General features: G+C 32.8%; 1 protein-coding gene across 10 annotated transcripts in view; it reads right to left on the reverse strand.

The window, feature by feature from the left end:
• FAM172A (family with sequence similarity 172 member A) overlaps positions 1 to 25,199 on the reverse strand; it is a 412,528-nt gene that overhangs the window by 196,455 nt on the left and 190,874 nt on the right. For all 10 annotated transcript variants that reach the window (XM_058530416.1, XM_058530242.1, XM_058529948.1 and 7 more), the window contains one exon: positions 17,874 to 18,092. In XM_058530416.1, the coding sequence (XP_058386399.1) occupies positions 17,874 to 18,092 (219 nt within the window). The remainder of the gene's footprint in view (positions 1 to 17,873; positions 18,093 to 25,199) is intronic.

Here is a 25,199-nt window from a genome sequence, read left to right on the forward strand (position 1 = left end):
TCATCATATTGTACCAAAGGTAAACACCTAAGAAATAGAATGCTATAAGGAAATATTAAATAATTTTAAAAGGTAAATTTTAGTAAGAATATATATTATATATATGTCTTCTACTTGATAAACGTGCTCTGTTAAACCTCCGTAACTTTATAAAATCAGTTAATAATGTCTTTATCAAATAATATTCTTTATAAATCCATATTTGAATAGAACAGAAAAAAACCTCTCCTAATTGAAGATTATAATACTTTGGTAACTCGAGTAATAGGCCAGATAGTATTTTGAAGAGTGAACGATATATGCAAATTTTTGTCCCAAAGGTAAAATATTTTTATCTTTGATTCGTTCCTATTGCTATAAATCTGCTACACTCTCTAACTATTTTAAAATTTAAGAGAACTTCATAGAAGATGAAAAAAAAATGCTAGGTGAAAACTAGGCCAGCTCAAAAGGACAAGGAAAATGAAAAGGCATGACATTTTCAAGAAATCCTAAACCCATGAAAACAGTGATAACAACAGCTAACATTTTCCAAGTGCTTACTCTGAATTAGATATTGTATTAAATGCTTAATAAGCTCTAATTCATTTAATCTTCACGATATCCTAGGCAATAGCTACTATTATCTCCTTTTTACAGATAAGGCAACTGATACTTAGAGAGCTTAAGTCAATTGCTTAACATAACACAGCTAGTGGAGTTTCTTTGACTTCAGATCCCATAATCTTAAATTAACCCGATAGTACTTTTTATATATGTGTATACACACATATATATACACACATGTGCTCTGTTTAAACCTCTATAACTTTATAAAATCAGTTACTAACACACATGTGTATGTATTATGTGTGTGTGTGTGTGTGGCGTGTATGCGTATAAATCTAAGAACAACCAACTCCTTCTAGTTGTAAAAACAGACCATAGGCCTGGATTGTGGGTATGCCTGGAAAATTGACCTCTACTTCTTCCAGTTCACAGTATACAATGAAGAAAATGCCAGAGCTGTTTATCTGATTTGTATCTGGAGAGCAGGAGGACTTATAACCAGATTTTCCAGAGCAGTTGGGAGGGGCCATAGGATATCAAGAAAGATGTGGGTAGTATGTGGGCATGTGTGAGACAGGGAGTAACTGACCCTCTTAAATATCTGATGGGATCCTTAATGTGGTCACAGCAGCAGCAGCAGAGCGCCAGGGAAGCTTGCTCCTCCTGCTTAAAGCGTGTCTCTGGGTCCTCTGCTCTAGGGAATTGACTGTGAGCAGTTAAGTTTTTATATTCTTTATCTACACTAAAGGAACTTATATGCTTTGCCTCTGTCTGTTGTTATCTTTCTGGGACTCATCACCAACCTTGTGACAACCATGATTTAGAAGTTAAAATTTAGGCTCCTTTTGGAATAATGTCTAACTATGATTATTTGAAAATGTGCTATATAGCAGAAGGGCAAGATTAATATCATATATATTTAACATTTGGAGTCAATGTGAACTTTTACTTCAGAACTACACACTAGTCTTACTAATTAACTGGGCGAAATGTTCCCTCTAAAATACAAAGATTAAATACAAAATAAGATTACAAAAGAAAAATAAACAAACTCTTTTGACCAAAAAAAAAAAAAAAAAAAAAATTCCCCCTAGATACACATTGTGAAGGCAACTGCACAGTGGTAATAAATTTTCCATTTAAATAATTTTAATCCCCAATGTTTACAACACATTTTCTAAATTAAATCAGTACGTCCTATATTAATTGTGTTTGTGGTTAAATATTAGAGGTTCTTAGTCCTTGAGGTTTTCTTTTTTCTCTAAGAGTATATTCTACAGCACTAAAAGATTAACACTAAAGGCAAAGTAGAATTCACTCATTTTGGCAGATGATCTCAGTTAAGTATTTTTATATTTCAGAAAGTGTTGCAGACAGAATATAGCCGACTGATAAAATGTAACCTGGTATTCCTTTCCCTTTATTGAAACCACTGGGAACTCTTAGTATAAGTAGCTCATTTTAAGGATGGGAAAAGAAGAAAAAAATAATGATTATTTAAATAAGAATTATTTCATCATTTCAGAGAAGCATTAAAGTTTAGAAATAATGACCTTCCACTTACTTATATACCTATCCATTTAGAGAGGAAAAAACTGAGCACCAGAGGTATAAAATGACGTGTTCATTATTTCTCACTGGTCATTACAGTAATTTCATTGGTTGAAATTTCAGTTCTTACAAAGGTATGAACACTAATACACCTCACATTACACGTGTTTTATAAATCTTTAAAGTGACCTCTTGATTCTCATTACAACCCAATGGAGTAGACAGGTCCTGGGAGACTTCTTATATTCCTTCCTGTTGTTTAACCCTAACCTAATCTATTAGCATACCCTGCCCATTGGCCATCCTAACAGTATTTCTAAATTGACACTCTAACTACTTCTAAAATCCATCATCTATTTCACTTGCCTAGGAAGTAAAATTAAGCACACATTCATTGGGAAATGACAGAATAAAAATATTGGCAATGAAAGCTGAAATAAATAGATTATTATAAAGCCAAATAATCGCTATAAATATAATTATGTACCTGTTCACAAATGCAAAATAATTATTCTAGGAGAAGAAACACTATAATGTAAAAAAAAATCACAATCTCTATAATCTAACATTATGTTAATAAAGATAGAGATGAGGGGAAGGGAGAGGAAGAAGAGAGAGAGAAGAGATTGTTGGTGGTAGCAGTATAACAGAGCTAAATTTCTCACCTAAAATTGGTGTGTGGGAAAGGAGGAGGATAGAAGAATAAAATAAGGACCATTACTATTTTGAGGCATTGGCAGATACTAAATGTACAATAAAAAGACAGATATGGTAGAAGGCAATAAGTGTTACAGAAAAAGGATAAAGTAGAGCTGGGTAAGGGGAATGGGGGAGGGTAGACAGGGTTATAATTCTAATCAGGGTGGTCAAGATATGCCTCTAATGAGATGATACTGGCGAGAATACTTAAAGGAGTTCAGGAAGTTAGGCATATATCTGGGGCCAGAACACTGTAGGCAGAGGGAACAGACAATGCAAACACTGAGAGGCAAGAGCATGCCTGGCTAGAATGGAATAAGTGAAGGAGAGGGGGCAGGAAATGAGATCAGAGAGGTAAGGAGAGGGCAGGTCTCCTATGGCCATTGTCTAAGTAAAGCCAAGTCTCAAAGTCATTTGGTCCATTTATTCATCAAACAACTTTATTGAATATTATGTATATTCAAAGCATCTTGTTAGATGCTACAGGGTACAAAAAGATGATTGACTCAGAATCTTCATCCTAATGAAGCTTATAATATTCCTATATAAGGGAATAACTTATATTAAACCTTTTCTAGTAAAAACTAAAGTCAGGGTCATAGGGGACGAGGGTTGTAAAGAAGGAAGGCAGGTATATGGGGATAGCACAGTAATTTTAGAATTAGAATGGAACCTCCTCAGAAACTCTCCTACTTAAACTACCTTATGTAAGACATTCCAACAATTAACAATAATTTGCAATAGAGCAGGACCTTCAAAGACTCCCAAGATTAATTTGTCCAACATTTTAATCCTTTTTCAAGAAAGTGTCTGGGTTAGATCTTTTGCCAAAAATAACGATTTAAACCCATGTAAGAAAGAACTAACAAACATCAATAATATTACTAGCAATTAAGAAAACGTAAAAACTAAATAGAAATAATAGTTTTTAATGAAAACTACTAATCATCATCATATTATATTTCCTGAAGAATAAAAATGCAAGTGAAAGTGTTTTATGATCTATAAACTTCATTAAAAGGATAGGTGCATTATTATTGAATTACATTATTTCTCCTAAACAACAAATGAATACATCATAGATATAAAGTGAATATACCCACACCATTTGGTGCAGGAGGTGAAAACACAAGAAGGAAAGAGTAAGTTAAGGGACATCAAATCATTCTGGAAGTTTTGAAATGCTCCTTATAGGTTTAATTACCTTCATTTGAGCTAAAAGGAGGGGCAAAATCATTTTAAACATCAAGAATAAACACCACCACATTACTGAAAACTCAAATATTACAGTTTCCAGAATGAGTTAAAAACATCTTCCAAATTAATTCTTTTAAAGTGACAAAATTTTGAAGTAGTTTATAATGTTCAACAAAAAAATCATGTTATATGTAAAAGAATTTATATAAACTACTTGCATAGAAATTGAGGTTCTCATTGCAATAATAGTTGTATTTAATAAAGAAAATGGATAAAATAGATCTTAACCTTTAAAATTCAATGTGGTCTATAATTGAAACTCTAAGTATCTGACTTTTATTACTAATGATATATTAACAGTTGCAAAAGGACCCTGTGATTCTCCAGTGAAAAATAAATTTTCCCTGTCTCATATTCCTATAATGCAACATATGAACAGCTTCAAAACACTTACCACAATCTGCCTAATATCACAGTTGATTATGAATATTTTGGCCACCCCACTACACTGTGAGTGAGCTCCTAGAGAATAGGGATTCTGGCTTTTCCATCTCTATATCCCACAGAGGACTAGATATTTTGTAAATAGTACTCAACAGAATTGAAATGTGAAGAGATCCATTCCAAGCTGTGCCCCTCAACAGGATAATTTTCTTCAGTTTCAAGATACATTTGATATCTTGCTATGTTGTACTGCCTAATTTCAAATCCTTTGAGTAGAAATTATATGTTTTGCTCTCCTCCCATCCTTTACCTTTTTTACCACTTGGGACATGGAACAAAATCAATGAAGGTGTGCTAACAGAAGCAACCTATAACTGATATTGTACTTTTATCATACTAATAGTTATTTCTGATATCTTGAAAGTGCCAAAAGAACATTTAAAAGTAAAAGGCATTATGCAAATAATTAGGACACTTAGGGGCTAAAACTGTTTAATCCAATCATTTCATCATTATTTCCTAGATTTACGATTTAGGTTTACTATCTAGAGACTGATGCAGCCTAATAATATGACATCTGGTAGTGAAGGGAATTCAAACCTGCTCCCAATTTGCTTTGGCAAATAAATGGACACAACTGACTAGAATGATGTATAAGTAAATAAATAAACACTTATTGAGGGGTCACTATTTGCCAAACAGTAGGCAGCTCATTTTTATACAATTTGTGGGGTCAAATATGGGGTAAAATGTAAGAAAAAGAATGAACCTCCACATCATCTCTACTAGAGCTACCCCATAAGGCCACCCAGTCTACACTGCACAACTCTAGGGGGTGCCAGATAAGAATTATGTCTACTTAGAGTTGTGCAATGAGGCAGCCCTGTTTTATACCATATTTTATCCACCTAAGATACCGTCAATTCTAAAAGGTACCACTATTTTATGTACTATTAAGAGAAAAAAATGTTGCAAATAATCCACGATATGCCATTAATTTTTAAGATGCATCCCAAATTCAGAGATGTTAAAATGTAATAAAAGGTTTTAAAATCAATGAAAAAAGATGATAACCAAGCAATCTTCAATTGACTGAGCTATATAGGCACAAATAATAGCCTTTCTTTGATAGCATTATTATATATGCAGTCTGCACAAGAATTCTGAGGGAATTTTTTCACTCTCCTGTGTGAAATTGAAACAAAGAACATTAGGAGTGAATGAAGTATAGTTAACATCATAATTCACATATAATGCACCAAGATTTTCAAATTTATATTCTTCCTCTTACATCTTAAAATTAGTTACGTTGGCAATACTGTTTTCAACTAACTTTTAGGTTTAAATCTAAATTACTTAATGACCACTCATCCCTTCCCCTGCCTAATAATCTACACACACACACATACCCTCTTCTCCCCGAATTCCCCTCAACTCTGACAGCTACTGAGACAAAGGCCAGAGAAGCCACTTCCAAATATGAGTGGAGGGAAAAAAACCTGGTTCTAATATGAAAATTTCAATAACCGGAATGGTAAATAGAAATCTAGATTCCAGTATCAGCTTTGTCACTAACAATAGTGCAATCTTGGGTAAATTATATAATTTCTCTTAATCCCAGTTTCCTCATCTACATCTAGAAATAAAGTAGTTGGACCTGATATATCTCTAAAAAATACCTCCCAAGTTTCAGATATTATCTTTCGGCAAAATATTCTGGTAGAATCCTTCTCCTATAAGTAATGTTCCTCCTAAACATACTCTTTATATAAAACAGTAAACAAACATGGGCTGAATGAATTGTACACACTCCTTTAAATATGGAAAAAATATGCCTCACCATAAAAAATTTACAATAGCAACATTGCAAAAAACCTGAGTTCCTCTTCTCAATAATATGACTAAATCAAATTTTAGTTTTGATAGATTTACTTAATTTAGCAGTGTAAAATCCTAATTCTAATGTTAAACTTCTATATGATGATTCAAAGTTTTTTTTAATTTATTAATCCATTACATAGCTCTGGAAATTATTGATATTATTATTGCTCTAGAAGAAACATCCAACTTTGGCCCAGAATATTTAAAAGACTTTCTAAAGGAAAAAGTGACTGTTAAAAACCAAATCATTTTAGAATTTTTACATATAATATTACCCTGAATGATAGAGGCCTGTTGTCTTTCTCCTTATCACCTCCTGAGGAGAGTGAATTTTCTGAGATTTCACAGAGAAACACTAAATTGGACATGTGGAAAGCTATACTAAAGCCTTTAGGAAAACAAACTCAGGTACAGAACCATTTTTAGGACAAACAGAAATTAGGGAAAGTCTTGGTAGATGACCATTAAAATTAATATTCAAAGTTAATTTTACCTTTGTTTTCATGGGTTTCCTAAATGATCCACTAATTACAATTTATAATCTATTATTTTTCAAAGAAAAAAATCAATGTTCTCCTTTAGTATTAAATTAATGATAATAACATTGAGAATAAAATTAATATTATAAGAGTATGAGATGAAATTGATAGTGTTTTAAGCAGTAATTTCACGCTCCAAACAAGTAAATCTAAACATACAATTTCATAATGTTTACAAACGCACATATATAATTCAAATTGAAATGAGATGAGTCTATAATGTTCAAGTCACTCAGTAAACACGTCACATTGCCCCACTTTGTTACACATGAGAGATGCATACAGAAGTGCTGACATCCATTGATAAAGCCACAGTGTGCATATGTGAATACTGAGACTGGCTAAAACACCAAAGCAGGGTGGAGGGAAGCAACATGCTGATTGGCTGAGAACAGGCAAACTTACCTAAAGACAGGCTGAAATCAGGGTAGGGATAAAAAAAAAAATCACCTGCAGTAAACAAAGCACTTCTGAGTCAACTATATAAGCTGATTCAGGCTTTCCCTCATCCCCACCTCCAACAACTCCAAACTCCTTTGCTATCAAGTAGCTCACACATCCCAGATGGACAGTTTGGGGCTTAGGCAAAAATCATGTGTGAGGGTGTCTTACTCTGAAGGAGAGAATGTGGGTCCCAGATTCTACTCCAATATATCTATTCATTGCAACCCTCTAACAACAACAGTCTTTGAATAAATGGTTGCATTGTGGGAAATACTATTTGTTTTTTTATCACAGCAATTGCCTTGCAATCCAAGAAAGATCTATTTATCCATTCACTTTGTACGTATTTTTTATATATACACAGAGAAATCTTAGAGAACCATTCGTAGAAAAATTTTCACTATTGGCAATGTAGCATAGTGGGAAAAACAGGCTTTGCAGTCAGATAGACTTGGGCTCAAACCTTGGTTTAGTTACTCTCATTAGGTATATAACGATGAATAAGTCTATTTACATCTCTGAGCCTCATATTACATACCTGTAAAGTCAGGGTAATAAATGAGACAATTATGAGGATTACACAAAGAAACAAACAACAACTACTTCTAACTAGACAAATGGATATACAAGGGCCCCAGCTACGGCGGAGGGACTTGGAGACAGAAGGTCTTAAATTGCCCTTTTTTCCTAAGAAGGGGGTGGAAATTGTGAAAGCACAAGAATCAACATCCATGATAAAAGCCAAATAGAAGCACAGCGAATCCAATTGTATTTTAGACAGTTACTGTCAAATGTTATCTTAGACAAGAAACAAGAAAAACCGAGAACTACTAAGAGCATGCTTCAGAAGTGGAGAGAGTCAAAGACAGACGTAACTTGGATTGTAAATCAAGGATATTATAATAATTGTAACTAACATTTATTGAGTGAATACTACATGCAAAACCCTGTACACATGTGCGAGACACCAGCACCCAGCTCTTAAGCACCACAGAATCAGTCTAATGCCAAGTAAGGTAAACATAAAACAGGGAGACAGCACCAGTAACAAAGAGATAGCACCAGCGAAGAACTAGTAGAATATGGCAGTAAATTAGACCCTAGCTGGATAGCAGGGATAAATGTCTGAGCTCTCCTGTGAAACAAGAGGCCACACATTATAGGGGAAAGAAGAAGAGAGTGAAAGTTGTAGTTGCTAAAATGCAAAATGGGCACGTGATTCTCCAGGGCCTTTTATTTTTGGAGAAGATCAGTAGAAAACAAATTCTAAATACTCAAATTCCACTGGTCACTGTAGACTGACATCTTAGTTTCGATGAAGGGGGGGTGGTGGTGCACAGGTGAAGCAGTCTACACATAATGCTCCCTGAGTCCAGATGAGAAGAGTTAAAACTGGATAGGCCCAAATGCCTTAATAGACCAGTCCTACCTGTTCTAGTTTCTCTATTTCAGCTTACATAGTTGCTCATATGGTTCTAGTTTCATAGTGCCTAACACATCAACTGAAAAATAGTTCTTACTCTAATCTTATAAACTGCTTTCCTTCATTGCTTCTATGTTCAACTCCAAAAAAGAGATGTAAACCAGTGGTTTTAGAAATGAGGTCTGCAAACCTCTGGTGGTTTCTGCAACTTTTTAAGGGGGTCTGCATAATAATACTCAGACATTATTTGTCTTTTTCACTGTGTTGGCATTTGCATTAACAGTTAAAAACCAATGGAGAGTAAAACTGCCTCTGACTTAGCACGGATCACAGTAGTGGTACCAAACTATACTACTAGTCATTGTGTTCTTCACTGCCACACACTCACAGAAATAAAAACAAAGCCAAGTTCACCTAAAAAAAGTCGATGAAACAGTAAAAATTACTTTTATTAAATCTCAACCCCTGAGCATATGTCTGATTAATATTCTCAGTGATGAACTAGAAGGAACGCATAAGGCACCAGTAAACCAAACTAGGGTATGATGGCTGTCTGGAGGAAAAGTTGTTGCGCAATTGTTTGAGCTCTGAGCTAAAGCAGCCACTTTTTTTTTTTTTTTTAAATGGAACACCATTATTACTTTAAGACTGAAACAAATTATGATTATTCAGATTTGGGTATTTGGAAGTCATTTTCTTGAAAATGAACAAAGTAAGCCTGACAGTTCAAGGAAAACACCTCACAGTATTTGTTGCCAAAGATAAAAAATAGAGTTTTCTTGCTAAAATTAAAATTTTTGGAAACTTGTATTCTCCCTAACTTTGATAGTTTGTCAATTCTTAAAAGCTTTGCTGATGAGACTGGTAGTAATATTAATAGGTAGGATTTTTGATACTACATAAAATATGTCCACATTTGGAACATCTGTATAACTCAGTGAAAGTGTATTTTCCAATGACTGATACACGATGTTATAAACTATGGGTAAAAGATCCATTCAAAGTACAACACAGATCAAAAGATTTTCATGAAAGAGAGTATGAAATGCTCACTGATGTGTTTTAGATTCATGTAGCAACTAATCTTTAAGAAACTACCTCTTGTTGAGTGTTGGTGTAGCATCAAAGAAGAATATATATAATGAAAAAGCTATTAAGATACTCCTTCCTTTTACAATTGCATATCTGTGTGAGGCCAAATTTTCTTAGAATTGTAAATAAAGACAGCATATCGCAAGAGAGGGAATGCAGAAACAAATGTAGGAATTCAGCTGGCTTCTATTAAGCCAGACATTAAAGATACTTTTTTAAATGCCACACTTCTCATTATGTGTTTTTTGTTTTGGAAAATATAGTTATTTCTCATAAAAATGTTATTTATGTCAACATCTAATGGGTATATTACTGTTATTTTAAAATAAATATTTAAAAACTTTCTCATTTTTAATTCTTTTTATGGTGAGTATCAGTAAATATAACCCACAGAAACAAAAACCCTTTAGTGACCTTAATAATGTTTAAGCACGTAAAGGAGTCCTGACACCAAAAAGTTTGAGAAGCACTGATTATAAACCAATTGGGAAAGACCTCATTCGGCCATAATTTTCTCCATATTTCCCAAGGGAAAGGGGGTAGGAAAGGAAGAGAAAGGATTGGGGATATACTGAATAGCAGGTATCCCACTGGTTGTTGTCATATACATTAATCAATCTCATTTATTCCTTATAACATTCTAATAGCTATCATTATCTCTATTTTATAGATGAAGAAACTGCAACTCAGAGAGGAGAAGGGACTTGCCTAAAGTCACGGCTTGTAAGCGACAGAATTAAGATTACATCATGCATCTCTTTGATTCTGAAGTTCTTATTTTTTCCACTACATCATATTTATGGCAGAATCTCCCCACCAAAATTGGCCAATGTCCATCAAAACCCATAAATGCAGAGCTTTGGTCTTGATTGTAATTTCTGTTCTAAATCTAAAGATCTAATTATTTTACTGATTTCTAATTCTTCATTTTTGGCTTGTTTTCACCAAATCCAAAGTATGCTTGGTACACTTAATAATGGCTGTTAATTGGGTTCACAGAACAATGTACTAATTTTCTGAGCATTAGTCTACTTCAATCATAATATACATAGTATCACAGTTCTTTCAACCTCACGCTAGTCAATATCAAAGAGTAGATTTCTACAGGGAAAGGTCTGTCTCTTGCTTTGTAGGTTCATGTAAGCAAGTATTTATTCAAATATTTATTCATCAAATATTTATTAAAAATCTGCTGTTTACTAGGCATTGGTAGCATGAAACATGAAAATATAAAGATTAATTTATGATGATTTGAAATACAATTATGGCCCTTTTAACACTTCAAAATTAAACAATTTTGTGGCCACTTCCTCTGTAATCAGGTTTGATCATAGCTTCCCTTCTAAATGAAAGCCTTAAAATGAAGAAACTAAGGTACGCTTTAGTGAACATTTAATGATCATATTTTAATATTGCTTTATTGAGTTGTTAGAAAACGCAAGTAATAATAGGGATCTTTTATTAGATCGCTCTTGTCAGGAGGCCACTTCTCTCCTGGTCTCATGTGGAGCCATTTCAGTTGGAATAACATTCCCAGTTTCTTTCCCCATCCCTCGCTCCTTCTCTCTCACAAGCAGAGTTACTTACCTGATTAGTACATTTGGAAGAAGAAACTAAGCATGCTCGACTCAGCCCTTCTGGGCATCTTTCAAATCTACCTGCAGGAAGGATGCCATTCCAACCTGCTTTCTACCAGGTGAAAGGCAAAGGGGATGTTCGGAGGATCGGCAAAAATTCGTTTCAGGAGGAAATATATTAAGAAGTCTAAATTTAGCCACAGATCTAAGCCACATTTTGCAGTTGAACTATATCAATTAGTAAAGCTGGTGTTTTGATCTCCTCTTGTCTGATTCCTATGTCGTATTGCTCATTGGGTTTCAAACTCAGGAGGGGAAGACAGGGGTATTATTTTTGGTACAAGGGCCAGGAACCTTGAGAATTGGATTCTTACTCAATTGATTCTGAACTTGAGAGAAGACAGGATGCTATTTATTGGCCCTGAAGTCCCAAGACTACATGCCAGATAACTATGTTCACTTTACATGTATTATTATCATTCCATTTTTCAGATAAAATACTGGGATATAGGGAAGTTAACTTGTCTGAGGTCACACTATATCAAGTGAAAGAGCTGGGATTCAAACTCAGGTCTATCAGACTCTGCACTTTTAATCTTATCTCCACACTATCTCTCCGCAATGGTTATGATTATGAATGTTATTCAGATACTAAAAATAGGAAATAAAAATAGTTATTATCACAATCTGCCTTCAATGACTAGAGGTTTTACATTCATTTGGAAAAACGTAAATGCCTTGGAATGTAGAAAATGTTTAAAATAATAAATTCTTATATTGATTATTAAGCTACTAGCTAAAGCTATTTTTTTTATTTCCACTTATATTTTAAAAGATTTTAGGCTAAGGAAAAAAAAAGGAAGAAAGAAAAGATGTAGTGTGATCGGGGTATTCAGTTTCTGAGGAAAGCAAAATCCAGTATGAACAGCAGCAGCCCCTGGTGGTCTAAGGGGAAAAAATAGTGTATCTATAATTATGGGGGTGGAAATATGTTTTTAAAAAGAATATATGTACATATTTAGCCATTTGACTCAGTTCTCAACCCAACACATTAAAAAACAGATGCTTTAAAAAATGATCTGTTGGCAAGATGCTTGTTAAAATTTTATCAGTTGAAATATTAAAATTCATTATGAATTAATTAACACATTATATAAAAATAAAATGTTTTTGTTTCATCGTTTTACAAAGTACTATAACCAGTGGTGATGAACACTGGAAATTTTGTGTGTCTTGATATGTGTTGCTCTAAAAGAAACTAAATTTATAGGATTACCACTAAATTGATGACATTTTCTGTCTTCACTCTTGAATTCAGTTGGCAGATGTTTTTGAGAACAAAAAATTCCATCTTATTACAAAACATATTAAGCAGGTTTTCCTGCCAGGCATGTCTGACATGATGTTTATTGCCTAGACCAAATCAATCCCCTTAGTAAGCCATAATATATGCCAGAAAGTACATTATTTCATAGTTAAGGAAAGTTGCCACATGAAATAATAAGTACTTTGATCTCCCAAGTTCCACTCCTAATGCATCAGAAATGTGCTACATAATCCAATAGTTAGTCATATCTATTTATACTCATTTAGTAAGTAAAATAAAATTATGCTTTGCTAATCTTAAAGTTTTAGGCCTGGATTTTACTTTATTTCTGCCTGTGTATACTAGATATTTGCAAAAATTTCAAAAGAGATTTCGGCTATTTACCAGATGCAAGAGAAAAAGAAAATTCAATACCTGAATATACTAGAAAAATAAAATGGTGCCAGAGATTAAACAATCACTGATTGCAATATAAATAAGTTGAATTTGGTAGCATTATCGTAGAAGAGAAGAGGTATAGAGAAGACAGGATATATATTAGCTTTCACCAAAATTTTGGACATAATCCAAGTCAGAACATCAAAAACATATTTTTTAAAGAAAGCTTCAGTTTATCAGAGTTGGCTGTTTCCGAACAATTGCAAAAATTCACATGATGGCTGAAAAAATCAGAAAACTAGACACCAACTATCTCGCATGTTAAGGAATAAGATTTGATGGATGTCAACAAGCAATCAATCCGTAAATATTTGAGTATCTTCAATGTGTAATGTCAGGCTCTGCCAAGATTCCTATTCTGTAAATGTCTCCTCCACATTTGGATTTTTCCTTCTGCGGCCATGTAATTTTCTCTCCCCCTCCATTTGTAGCATTTTTTCTTTTTTTTTCAACGTTCTGGGTCTAATCCCTCTTCTTTACTTCCTATCACCACAGCCACAACTTAGTCTTTTAGGGAGGAGATATTCAAGCAGTTCCAACCCAATATTACAGAGATCAGCATCAAGTCACTGTTGCCTATATTCCACTATATACTGTAAACTTATTTTAACTGATCTTCGCCCTTTAGTCTGAGTACTTGTCCTCTTACCCTCCAGTTTGATACCAAAACAACCCTCATCCCTAGCTGTCGATCACATTATCTAGGCATCTCTAGACTAAGACCTAGTCTTTCTGCTTTGGTCTCCTTTCAGGGGATTGGATTCTAATGAGTGGATTTAGTATCAGTTCCTGACTTCCTCACAGTATGCTCTGTACTACTGTAAAAACTGGCTCATATCTGCTTATTCTTAAGGATTGATATGCAATTCCAAAATCTATAAAGAATGCTCAAAGATCTAGAGAATTGTGGGGAGATCTAGTAAGAAGGCATGAAAGATAAATTAGTAATATTAATTTTATGAGACGAAAACCTATGAGATACCTAAAGATAGCAATGATAAGTTTCATATAAGTTAGCTAATCATAACAACTCCCATGAGTCATACTAAGTAGAGGTCACTGATTATGCTGAGAGGAAGAGGTGGGATTTCAGCTGGGCATTACAGCATGGATAGAATCGGGAGTAAGAGAAAGAACAAGAAGCAAAGTTATACATCCCATAAAGAACAAAGTGTATACAGGGAAGAGCAAGTACAGTAGGATGGCTATACTCTTATGAACAAGTGTGTAAAACAGAAATAGCAGTAATGAAATTTATTAATATTTCCATTCTCATCCATAATTTTAGCACCATGATGATACTATAGCTAAAAAAGAAAACAAGACATCCCTCTTTCATATACTTAGATGAAAACGTGTAGCTCAATCAAGGTATCAAATAAATCTTGACATACTGACTTTTTATCATTAATTTTTGGAATGTATTCTTAGCCACTGGATTGGGTAGAGGACCAACAATGTAATTTTTTTTTTTGGTTTGGTTTGTTTGAATGTTTCCTCACAGAAAATCAAGTAGCATACTTTAATGATACAGAACATATTTAAAAAAAAAAGCAGTAGTAGTTTGTGATTTTAATCCCAGCTCCACCATCTTATTTATCCAACAAGGGGGCCGGCCCCATGGCCTAGTGGTTGAGTTCGGCGCGCTCCACTTCAGCGGCCCAAGTTCGGCTCCTGGGGGCAGACCTATACCACTCGTTGATGGCCATGCTGTGGTGGCAACCCACTTACAAAATAGAGGAAGATTGGCAAAAATGTTAGCTCAGGGCGAATCTTCCTTAAGCAAAAAGAGGAAGATTGGCAACAGATGTTAGCTCATGGTGAATCTTTCTTAGCAAAAAAAAAAAAAATTATTGTGAAGGCTCTGTTCTACAAATATACAAATATTTATTATGAAGGCTTTGGGGATACAGCAGTGAGCAAAACAGACTAAGTCCTGGCCCTCCTGGAGCCTGCATTGAGAGCTATGTTACCTTGGGAAAACTACTAAGTTTTGATCCACAGTCTCCTTATTTGTATAACTGGATCAATATTAGTGATCCTATTAAAAGATAATATATATATTTTTATATATAATACAATATATTTATATATTATAAATATATATAAATTGTTTAAAGACATTTAATAGTGTCTATTAAATGATAACTGGTCAAAAATCTATATAATCACCAGATGTAGTTTACTGTACCATATGCTTTTATAATAATTGGTTTAATTTTCATATTTAAGATACATATATTTTCTTTTCAACTGGTTAGAACAGTGTGATAAAGAGGAAAAGGAGCAAGAATCTACATAATTGTAAGTCCTGGTTTCAACACTTAGTTCCATTTACTAGTTATGTGATCCTAGACAAAAAGGGACCATCTGTGCATCAGTTTCCTCAACTATAAAATAAGGATAAAATTATTTGATCCACCTATTTCTTGAGGTTGTTCCAAAGAACAGATGATCAGTTTCAAAATGTAAATGGTTAAGAAGTATATAAATAAAAGTTAATTTATCTCCATCACATACCATGCTCTGTGTCTGAAAATTATAAATGCTTGTTATTTGGAGATATGTAGAGGGAGGGAGATACTAGAAGTCACTTCTTACATGGATCAAAACTACCTAAGAATTAATGCACCTTACACAAAATGAACCATTCTTCTCTTTCCCACTATAGGATCATGCCTTAATATCTCGAAACATGTTTGAAGATATCAGCTTAACTCTGCCATTTTGCACAATTTTGGAAGATTTTAAGAAAAATAAGAAATGTTTATTACAAAATGTTTATTAAGAAAAATAATATTTCATAAGTAAGACTATCAGGTATAAAGCTGTGTTATCTACATAAGTCTATTTTTGTCTTTTACTGCTTTTGATGGGAACCTAGACTGATGAGTGAAATGAGACAAGAAAGAAAGAGGCAAAAAGATATGATAAGGAAAGAAGTAAAAATGGCAGAGAGATAAAAGAATTAAAGAAAAAAAGACAAAGAGAAAGAGAGCAGATCTTAACAATAAAGCAACATAAAAAGATTTTTTTCCCTTGGTGTAAGAAAAAAATAGATGCAGTGTGATAAACAAAACAGATCTGAAAAACAGAATAAAGAAAATGCACACATACAAGAGAACAAAAGAAAAAATCAAAGCAATGGTGACAAGATAAAGAGAAAATAGAAAATAAGGAGTAAAACCTACAAGACAGATGTCAGAAATAGATGCTTAATCTGTACATATTATAGGCAAATAAAAGAAACTGTTTAAAAAGAAATAAAAAATTTAGTACACAAAATCACTTTTTCTTTGCATTTTATATAAGCAATGATTTGTATATTTCAAAAAGAAAAATCTTATATTCATATTTTGAAGCTGGATAACAGAGGTGATTTTTTTTAACTCTGTCTTAAGATGGTGGTTGACAGACTGGATCATATAGAAGCTTAGGACAACCGATATAGAAAGTGACATCACGACCCTGATGCCATGATAGGAAAGAAAGGCAGTAATACATTACAACTACTTTAGAACAAGCAAGCTACTTATTGATTCCAAATTTAATAATTGTTTTTGGTTTTCAAATAATATATTAAATAGTGAGATGCTTTTCAGAGATTTATATATTGTATTCTGCGTAACTTGCTTCACTCATTCTATCACATGCTTTGGGTATTCTTGGTCTGGATACATTTTTTCGGGTCTTGAGAATTTATATGCTGCTTTCACTATGGCTAACTGTCATAACTTACTCATCAGACTCACCTATAATCAAATGTCCTGAATGTTTGGAGTACAATTCCCAAAAGTATAGTGATTATGCCATGAACTAGAAGTATAATAGAGAAAATAACTTAGAAAGCCATCCATGTCCCCTCAAAGGTGGTATGAAATATTTTATTAATGAGCTTCTAAAGTAGATGTAAAAATAGCTCAAGTTGAATAATCTGAAACTTTACTATCTTACAGCATAATACATAAAATGTAATTTTTTTCTATGTTTAAATGTTCTGAATTGCTCACTTCTGAAGAACATATCAATTTACTTACCCCATAGCATTTTTGACATGCTTTATTATTAAATTATATTTCTAGTTTCCATAGTAAGGCTTTGAAAATTGCATGAATCTGTCTCATATATATTATGTACAGTATGTATATCAAGCAGAATGTGTCAAAGTGCAAATAAAATTGTTTGTGCCCCTTACAGAATTAGAACTCCTCGGGCAGCACTGCTGTAAGGATCCCACGCTGCTAGCATTACAAAATGCAAAGGTTCACTGGGTAAGAAAGGAGCAAAGGACAGAGTTCCCTCATTACACTATCCCTAAACTATTCTAGCTTAAATATATATTAAAATATTAATTACTCTTCCTCCCTCCATCTGCCTTCAGAAGTTAAGCTGAGACACTGTGGATGGATGGTTGCTCGTAGGAAAACAATGAATTCAAACTATTACAACCCAAGATGAAGACTGATGTTTTGTACAGTGCAGTATTAATTGCATTTGAAACTTATATAAAATATCACACTGAAAAAAGAACGATGTGTTTTGTAATTTTGAATAAAAAAAAAGTTTCATCCAAGTGATAGGGGAAATAAATGGTTAAAAATGAAAGAATAAACATTGTATTTAAAAAATAAGCAAAATAATTTATATGAAATGAAATCTAAATAAAGTAAAGGAAATAATGAGGGAAAGTAATGATTTTACTTATTACTTACTCTGATATACAACTGCATCATTTCTTTTTCTCTTTGGGGGTTACGATACTTCTCATAGAAATCACGTCGCTTCTTTGTCTCTTTAGAGACTTTATCTTTTCTTTCTCGTTTTTCTGCTGGTTCATCTGAACTATCAGAAGATGACTGCACGTGTATCTTCGGCTTTTCTACTTCAATATAGTTTTCATTGGGATTCAGTACTATTACTCCATATCCTTCCTGTTTTGAAAGCAAAGAAGGTAGCATAATTTAATTTTAGAAAATATTTCAATTCATAAAAAAGTACTTAAAATCTCATAGTAAGTGATTTAACATAGTTGCATATTCACTCAAATATTCCTGTATAAAACATTATACTTTAAATTTTTCCAACAGAAAGTCATTGAAAATTGTTTGCCTGTACTGTGTGTGTAAACAAGCATAGATTATCTATGAGAACAAAAAGACATAATTGTACCATATAGATTATAAAGCTTAAATTTAAAGTACTTCAGATCTCCCAGAATCCCAAAAATCATTGAAATAAATTATCAAATAACAAGTACACTTTCAAACCACATTAATATTTATAATATACATTTTGAGAAAATAACCTCTTTGAAATTGAAGTTTACAATTCAAACCACATTTTGTTGGATTTTCTTTTTTTACAATTAAGCTTTAATGGGCACTTTTTATTTGGTTGAACTTAGAATAAGCAATTAAAAAGGAATAAATCTGATCTAACATTCTACAGATTTACATACCTATATTATTAGAAACATGTAATGTCCACCTGTGCACCTTGGATTTTTGTCACCTTTCTTCTTTCAGGAGGCCACACAAATCATAAAACAAAATAAACTAATGTCTTACTATAATGTATGGAAGCAATTCTTTAATCCTGAAATTTCATTTTTCGACTACCATAAAAATTTCTCTTTATAAAGAACTAGTACTAAAAAACAAGTTTCAAAGTTTAAAATATAGCTTATTGAGCTATTAAACTTTTTTTCAGTCTTTTAAAACATATTTTCATGTCTGACAGTTTTAGCAAGGCAAACATTTCTATGGTTATAATTAAGGAAACTTTTGGTATTTATATTATGTTATAATTGATGGAATAATTTAGCCATGAGAAAATAGAGAAGGATAAACAATTACCACTGACAAGCATGTGCAACACAAATTTTTTAAGCTATTTATATCTTGTCTTTTCTATTCAATTCTACACTGTGGGTGTCCCAATTTTGCCTTGTAAAATCCTGTAAGGTCATACTTGCAACATGTTTTATATTATGATAAAAAACATAAGAGCTGTAAAAATAGAGCTTAAAAAATCTCATCCTTACTAAAAAAAAGTATATACTTTTCCCAAAACTATTACTGTAGAATCTTCTACTTGAAGTTTAAAATTTAATAATTTTTGCCAAATCAACCATAATAAAATGATTTTAAAAAACTGACAGCAGTAATAATAAGCCATTATAGCATAGACTTAATTATCTTATTTTTAAATATGCTACACTGCTGCATGTAGTTGGTTTTTTTAACAGTTGATTTCACAAACTACGTACAAACTTCATGGAGATTGTTTCAATTTTTCCCCCCAATCAGTTCATATTATGGTCTAAAACCATGCTATGATTTGGAGATTTTCAAGATCATTGAAGTTCTGATTTTAGTGATAGGATTGTTAATTAAGATATAGTTGTCTTACCTACACAAAAACTAATAACATATGCCAAACATTAACAGAACACCACATATTTTTCAAATACATGTTCAAATAAAACACTGAGATAAATACCTCTTTCATGAAAGGCTTATAAAATACTTAACAAGTTTTTAGATTTAAATGTTCTACATCAAAGCACAAGAGAAGGGTTTGTGTTTTTTTTTTTTTTTTTAAAGTTTCTTAGCTGGTAAGTCAAAGTTTTACCAACAAAAGATATTTTATTTGGCCCTGCTTTATTCTAATCTGTATAGCTATTCAAAAGTCTTGTAATTCATTGTGATCACTGTCAGGTAGACAGATTGTCACTTGGTGATTTTCTACAGTTGGACACACTTGACTAGTTATTAAAATCACATGTGAAGGAAGTTCCTACCCCTCTTCCTTGTGCCTCTTACAACTTTTCACGCCCTTCTCAAATTTCAGCTATAACTTCTCCTCCCACCAAAAGTAAGTTAAAGAACACTGTTGCACTCTGCTAAACAGGGTGAAATAGAGGCATTCACTACACTGTCTCTGGTGTAAGGAACATAGTCAAAAAAGGTCACCATAGGCCAAAAAGAAAATTGCCTCCTTACTAGATTCTGTACCGTGAGTAAGTGGTCTCCTGTCATGTTTCTTCCCTGCCTTCTCTGAATGAATTGAACTTTAACCACACACACACACACACACACACACACACACACACACACAGCCTCTCATACTTACACATGAGTTAGAGTTAGCAAGCCCAAAATAGAATCTTAGAATTCTTAGACATGAAAATAGTGATTTACTACATTTTAACGATAATATGAAAAATTACAAACTCAAAGTAACAAAATGAGACTTTAATAAATTGATAGAACATGAGCGTCATCTTTGTACAATGAATGAATTCCAAATAAAGGTAAACTCTTTAGACAAAATTCATAGTAACCAGAATTACAAAACTCTTACCCTAATTTATAAGTTAATCATTAGAAATAATATTTTCATAATATCAGGTTTATTCGAGCAGAAGTTTTTTCCTCAACTTTTGGAAATCATGGATTAAAAAATTATTGTGCCTACTTGATTTCAAATGGACTCTGAAATTTGATGTATCCCATCTAAATAAGTATAAAAAACAGACGCACATAAATCATCAAAGAAGTAGTATTTGTCTAAGTTATCAATTATGTAACTGAAAATTACATGACTCATTTGTCCAATTTTATAAAGACACAATGTCAATTTTTCACCAAGGCATCAACAAATGAATAATGATTCTATTTTTAAATCACCACTATATAAATCAATTAAAGAATTTTTATCATTTCGATTTCAACAATGAATGTTTCTTTTTAAACACCTGAATTATTTAGAAAACATTTTATCATTTAGATATTTCATACTGCCAATTTAATTAATGGAATAACAATCAAGAAATATTCAGGAACATCTGCAGAAATGAGAGCTAATTTTAATAAATGTTTTTGTTGGAAATTCAATTATCATTCTATAAAAAACGTACATTTTTCAATTAAATTTTTCCTGATAAACTAATGCAATATTCACAGAGACCATTCATAACTATTTTACAATGCGTAGGAGAAAGCTGGAGCAACAAAACAAAGTTAACTATCCTGCTTACATGCTCTAACCACAGAGATGCAGTAAAACTGCATCTTTTCCTCCTTTTCCTGTGTCACATATAAACATTGTCAAAAAAATCCCTTTATATAATAAAGCTACAAAGATTTTTGCCATATTGACTTTAATATATGGAAACAAGAAGTCAAAGCAAATAGCCGAAGTAAAACAAAGCAGACACATACCAGCAACTAAATTTAACTGTTTTAAATAGTATAACATCAATTTATATCCTAAAAAATCAGAATAAATATCATTTTAAAAATTCCTTCTATTCTCAGTAACTCAATCAGTACATACAGAAATAAGTAAAACAGAGATCCTAGTTTGAACTTTAACAAATGTACCCATAAAGTTTTACAAATCTACTCTATAAAATCAGGCATCAAATATAATATAAAAGAACTGTGCATTGCCACTCTAATAAAGAGGCTTCCATAACTAATGCTTAAAACCTTAACATTTTATATTGAAGTATTTCTTTTATATTTAATTATTCCTTAAGCACGCTAAATTTCTCATAAGATGAGAAGTTAGGTCATTTCAAATATACACGGAAACTTCTGTTATCTTTAACAAAATAAAATGATCAAACTGATTATCTAACATTCTACAGCTAAATAAATAAAACTTCTGGCATCTTTCATAATGATTTACCCAAATCAATTCCAATATCCAACATTTTAAGAGACAAAGCATACATAAAGTTGTTAATTAACTCTTATCTTTGATTGCACAGTCTAGTAGAAGATCAAGAAGGTGACTAAGATGACAGATATTGGTAAAAGTAAGCTTTATCTCATTCCATTTTCTATCCTTTTGTAGCTATAACTGTGGTTTCATTTTCAGACCTGTAGTTTATAAGGTATAAACCATGGGATCCTAATCAGAAACCCTCAAAATTTTATTGCTAGACACAGCATTCTATTCGGCACAAGTACTTGCTGTGATTTAAACAGGACACACAGGCCTCCAGGCCTCCTTTATTTTGAAGTCTATAGATGCACTTACTAATAAATAATAGTTCATTTATCATTCAATCAACAAATGATGGCTTAGGTCAGAGGTCTAAAACAGACAGGTGATGCCAAACACTAAGAACCAAAGAGGAAACTTTGCTAAAGAAATTCAAGCGGTACAGAAATGTACTTATCAAGAAGATTCTACAAATAGCAAAAATTTAAAAATGCCTGACCAAAAACAGAATGTACTTCTGACCCCAAATGAAACCTTGCTAAAACTGAAGATTTATCCAAGTTAATTTGCCCATTAATTACAAATTATAAGGAAAATGGAAAATAGAAGCAAAGTCTACATCTTTTCAAATCTTTTGTGGTTGGCTAAATAAAAAATCAGCTGAAAGTACTCAGCTCTGCATATTAACCTGCCAATACCTCAAGCCACATGTGACCAAAGAGGTCAGGGGCCAGAGTAGAATCCCTTGACCTCTGGAACTATCCATTTTGGTCTTCAGGCAAGGCTCTGTAAGAGATCATTTTACACAGATTTATCAATCACATTTTTCAAGTTCAGCATTCTGTTTGGTTTGAAAGAAGATAGGTGCTCATCCTCAAGAGAAATGAAACCCAAAGTATTTTATCTATAAACTATATCTACCCATGGTTAAAATGGACAAACTACTGTCCATTCATCTTTTCTGAAAGACGTATGTTGTGTTTATTCTCATCTTTTTCACAAGAAGGGTATGTATATGTCACTGTTGCAACATCCTAGGTGCGACAGTGAGATGAGGTCATGACAGCCAATCAGAAGTCACTAGTGAAGCGTTAAAGTAAACATAGCTGTTTGAGCTCCAGCTCTGCTTGAAAAATGCCCCCTCCATTATTTCAGCAATTTTCTCAAGACGTGACCTGGGATTGAAACGCCTGAAATGTCACTTGACTCCGTTTTGTGCTTCTTCCCAATGTGCATTTAGGTAACAGCATCCTGCTAATATTTTGTACAATGTTTCACCACCACGCTTCAACTTGTAGCTTCCTAAATTCTAATGTAGTGTTCCATGGTATAAAAATACCATAATATGGACCAACACAGATTATCCCAGTAAGTTTCCAACTTCAAATAGCTCATCAAGTTAGTCAGTAAAAGAAAACATGCCACAAAAAGTTTTCAGAGGACCACCTGTTGTCTATTATTTTTACATAGCACTTACTCATAAATCATAACACAGGGTAATTAATCAAGCTGTCAAAGAGAAGGTCAAAGGTTATATGGTAGAGTCAGAAGGTCATGCATGGGCTGATAGAGGTCAGGGTCACACTGCATTCCTCATTATCAAGTTGGGATGAGAGACGGCCCAAGCAAACAAAAGTGAAAGCAGATGGAGAAGTGAGTGGATAAAAAAAAAAAAGAAAATTTCACAAACAAAAAGAAAAGTGAAAGAAGACTGTCAGCTGCCTTCAAGTAGAGAATAGAAGAGAAAAGAAATACACTGAAATGTGCTCAAAGGAGCTCAAGAACATAAAGAAACTACAGTTTTATTAATTAAATAAGTTGAATATAACTTTTCTTTGCCATTTTATTAGTGCATACTAAGCAATATTAGAAAATATATGTTTGCCATTTCTATATCTTCCCTAGCTAGCATGCTAAAGATAAAATAAGGTAAAGGCAAAGAGTTCCAAGGATAAAGCATGATTACAAAAAGATAATAAGAAGGGTTTTTCCTTTAATATTGTTTCAGGGTTACAACATAGATGTGCAAATAGTTTTAAGCCACAGGATAGGTAATTTTTGAGTATGATACAAAGATATCCACAAACACAAATGCATCATAAAAGTCCTTTTGAATAACAAAACAGTTATAAAATATTCTATTATTACGCTGGCCTGAATTAGATGTAGAATACTGTGCAAAATTAGCTGTCACCCTTTGCTCAAAATCTTTGTTAATCTCATTTTGAATGTTTGCAGCTTTATCAACACATGCATCAATGTCAGCTCCTTGGTTACTGAACCGCTGTAGCTGGAAGAAGATATAATTAAAATGTTTTGGCACAGAAAAGGTGAAATTGTATCTTCCCTTGTTCCCTTAGGAGTCTGTAAAACATGAAGGATATATTGACAAACACACACCCTTGTCTCCGGTTCTCACATTCCAGGTCATCCAAGCGCTATTTATTTTAAAACATTCATTTTGCACTTACCCATAGTATCAACCGCTCTGTTTCTAACTTTTCCTAGGTTTTAGGACATTATATTGCTTAAACACACAAACTTCTCTTCTAATCATCAATATCTTATTTATTAAAGAATTCCATAAATGTACAATAGCATCATAAAAAACATTTACCACTCATTATCAAAGACAGAAACACAATTTAATACTACATCCAGTATTATGCAATCTTTCATATTATTTGCTTCTCATTCTCATAAAAAGACACAAATATACACCCACATATTTATACACTAAACTAAAAAGAAGTAACAAGTTTCAACTGTTGCCCAGTCAATGACACATTAAAATCCCTAAGCGGATATAGGGAACCCTACAGCATACCTCCTTTATTACATGGTCCCAAACAGACTTGGAGGGACACATTTATCTTATGAAATTTACTGTTCTGCATGCTAGTTATGCTTTTAGGCTTTAGAGTACTAAGTACAAGTCCAATGTTCTCCTAACTTTCTATTAAAATCCATTATAAAATTGTGTAAATACTGTAGCTATAGATGGTAGGCACGTGGTCTTTCAAAATATTATCACTTTGGGCCAATCATATACCAGATAAATATATGCTTAAGTTTTTAAGTTACTCTAAAAATCTGCTTAAGAAATATGGTATATAAATCATTTTATCTTAAGATATGCCACCTTTCTCTTTCTTTTTATCCCTCAATTAAAATATCATGTTTAAAATATTTTTCTTGTTTTTTTCAAGAATATATCAGTGTTTTGCATGTGGTTCTTTAGCCCACTTGAAAGCATGAGGACATAATGAAAGATCTCAAGTATTCATTGAGTCAATAATTCA

The sequence above is a fragment of the Diceros bicornis genome, chromosome 1 (assembly GCF_020826845.1).
Source record: "Diceros bicornis minor isolate mBicDic1 chromosome 1, mDicBic1.mat.cur, whole genome shotgun sequence".
NCBI lineage: Eukaryota > Metazoa > Chordata > Mammalia > Perissodactyla > Rhinocerotidae > Diceros > Diceros bicornis.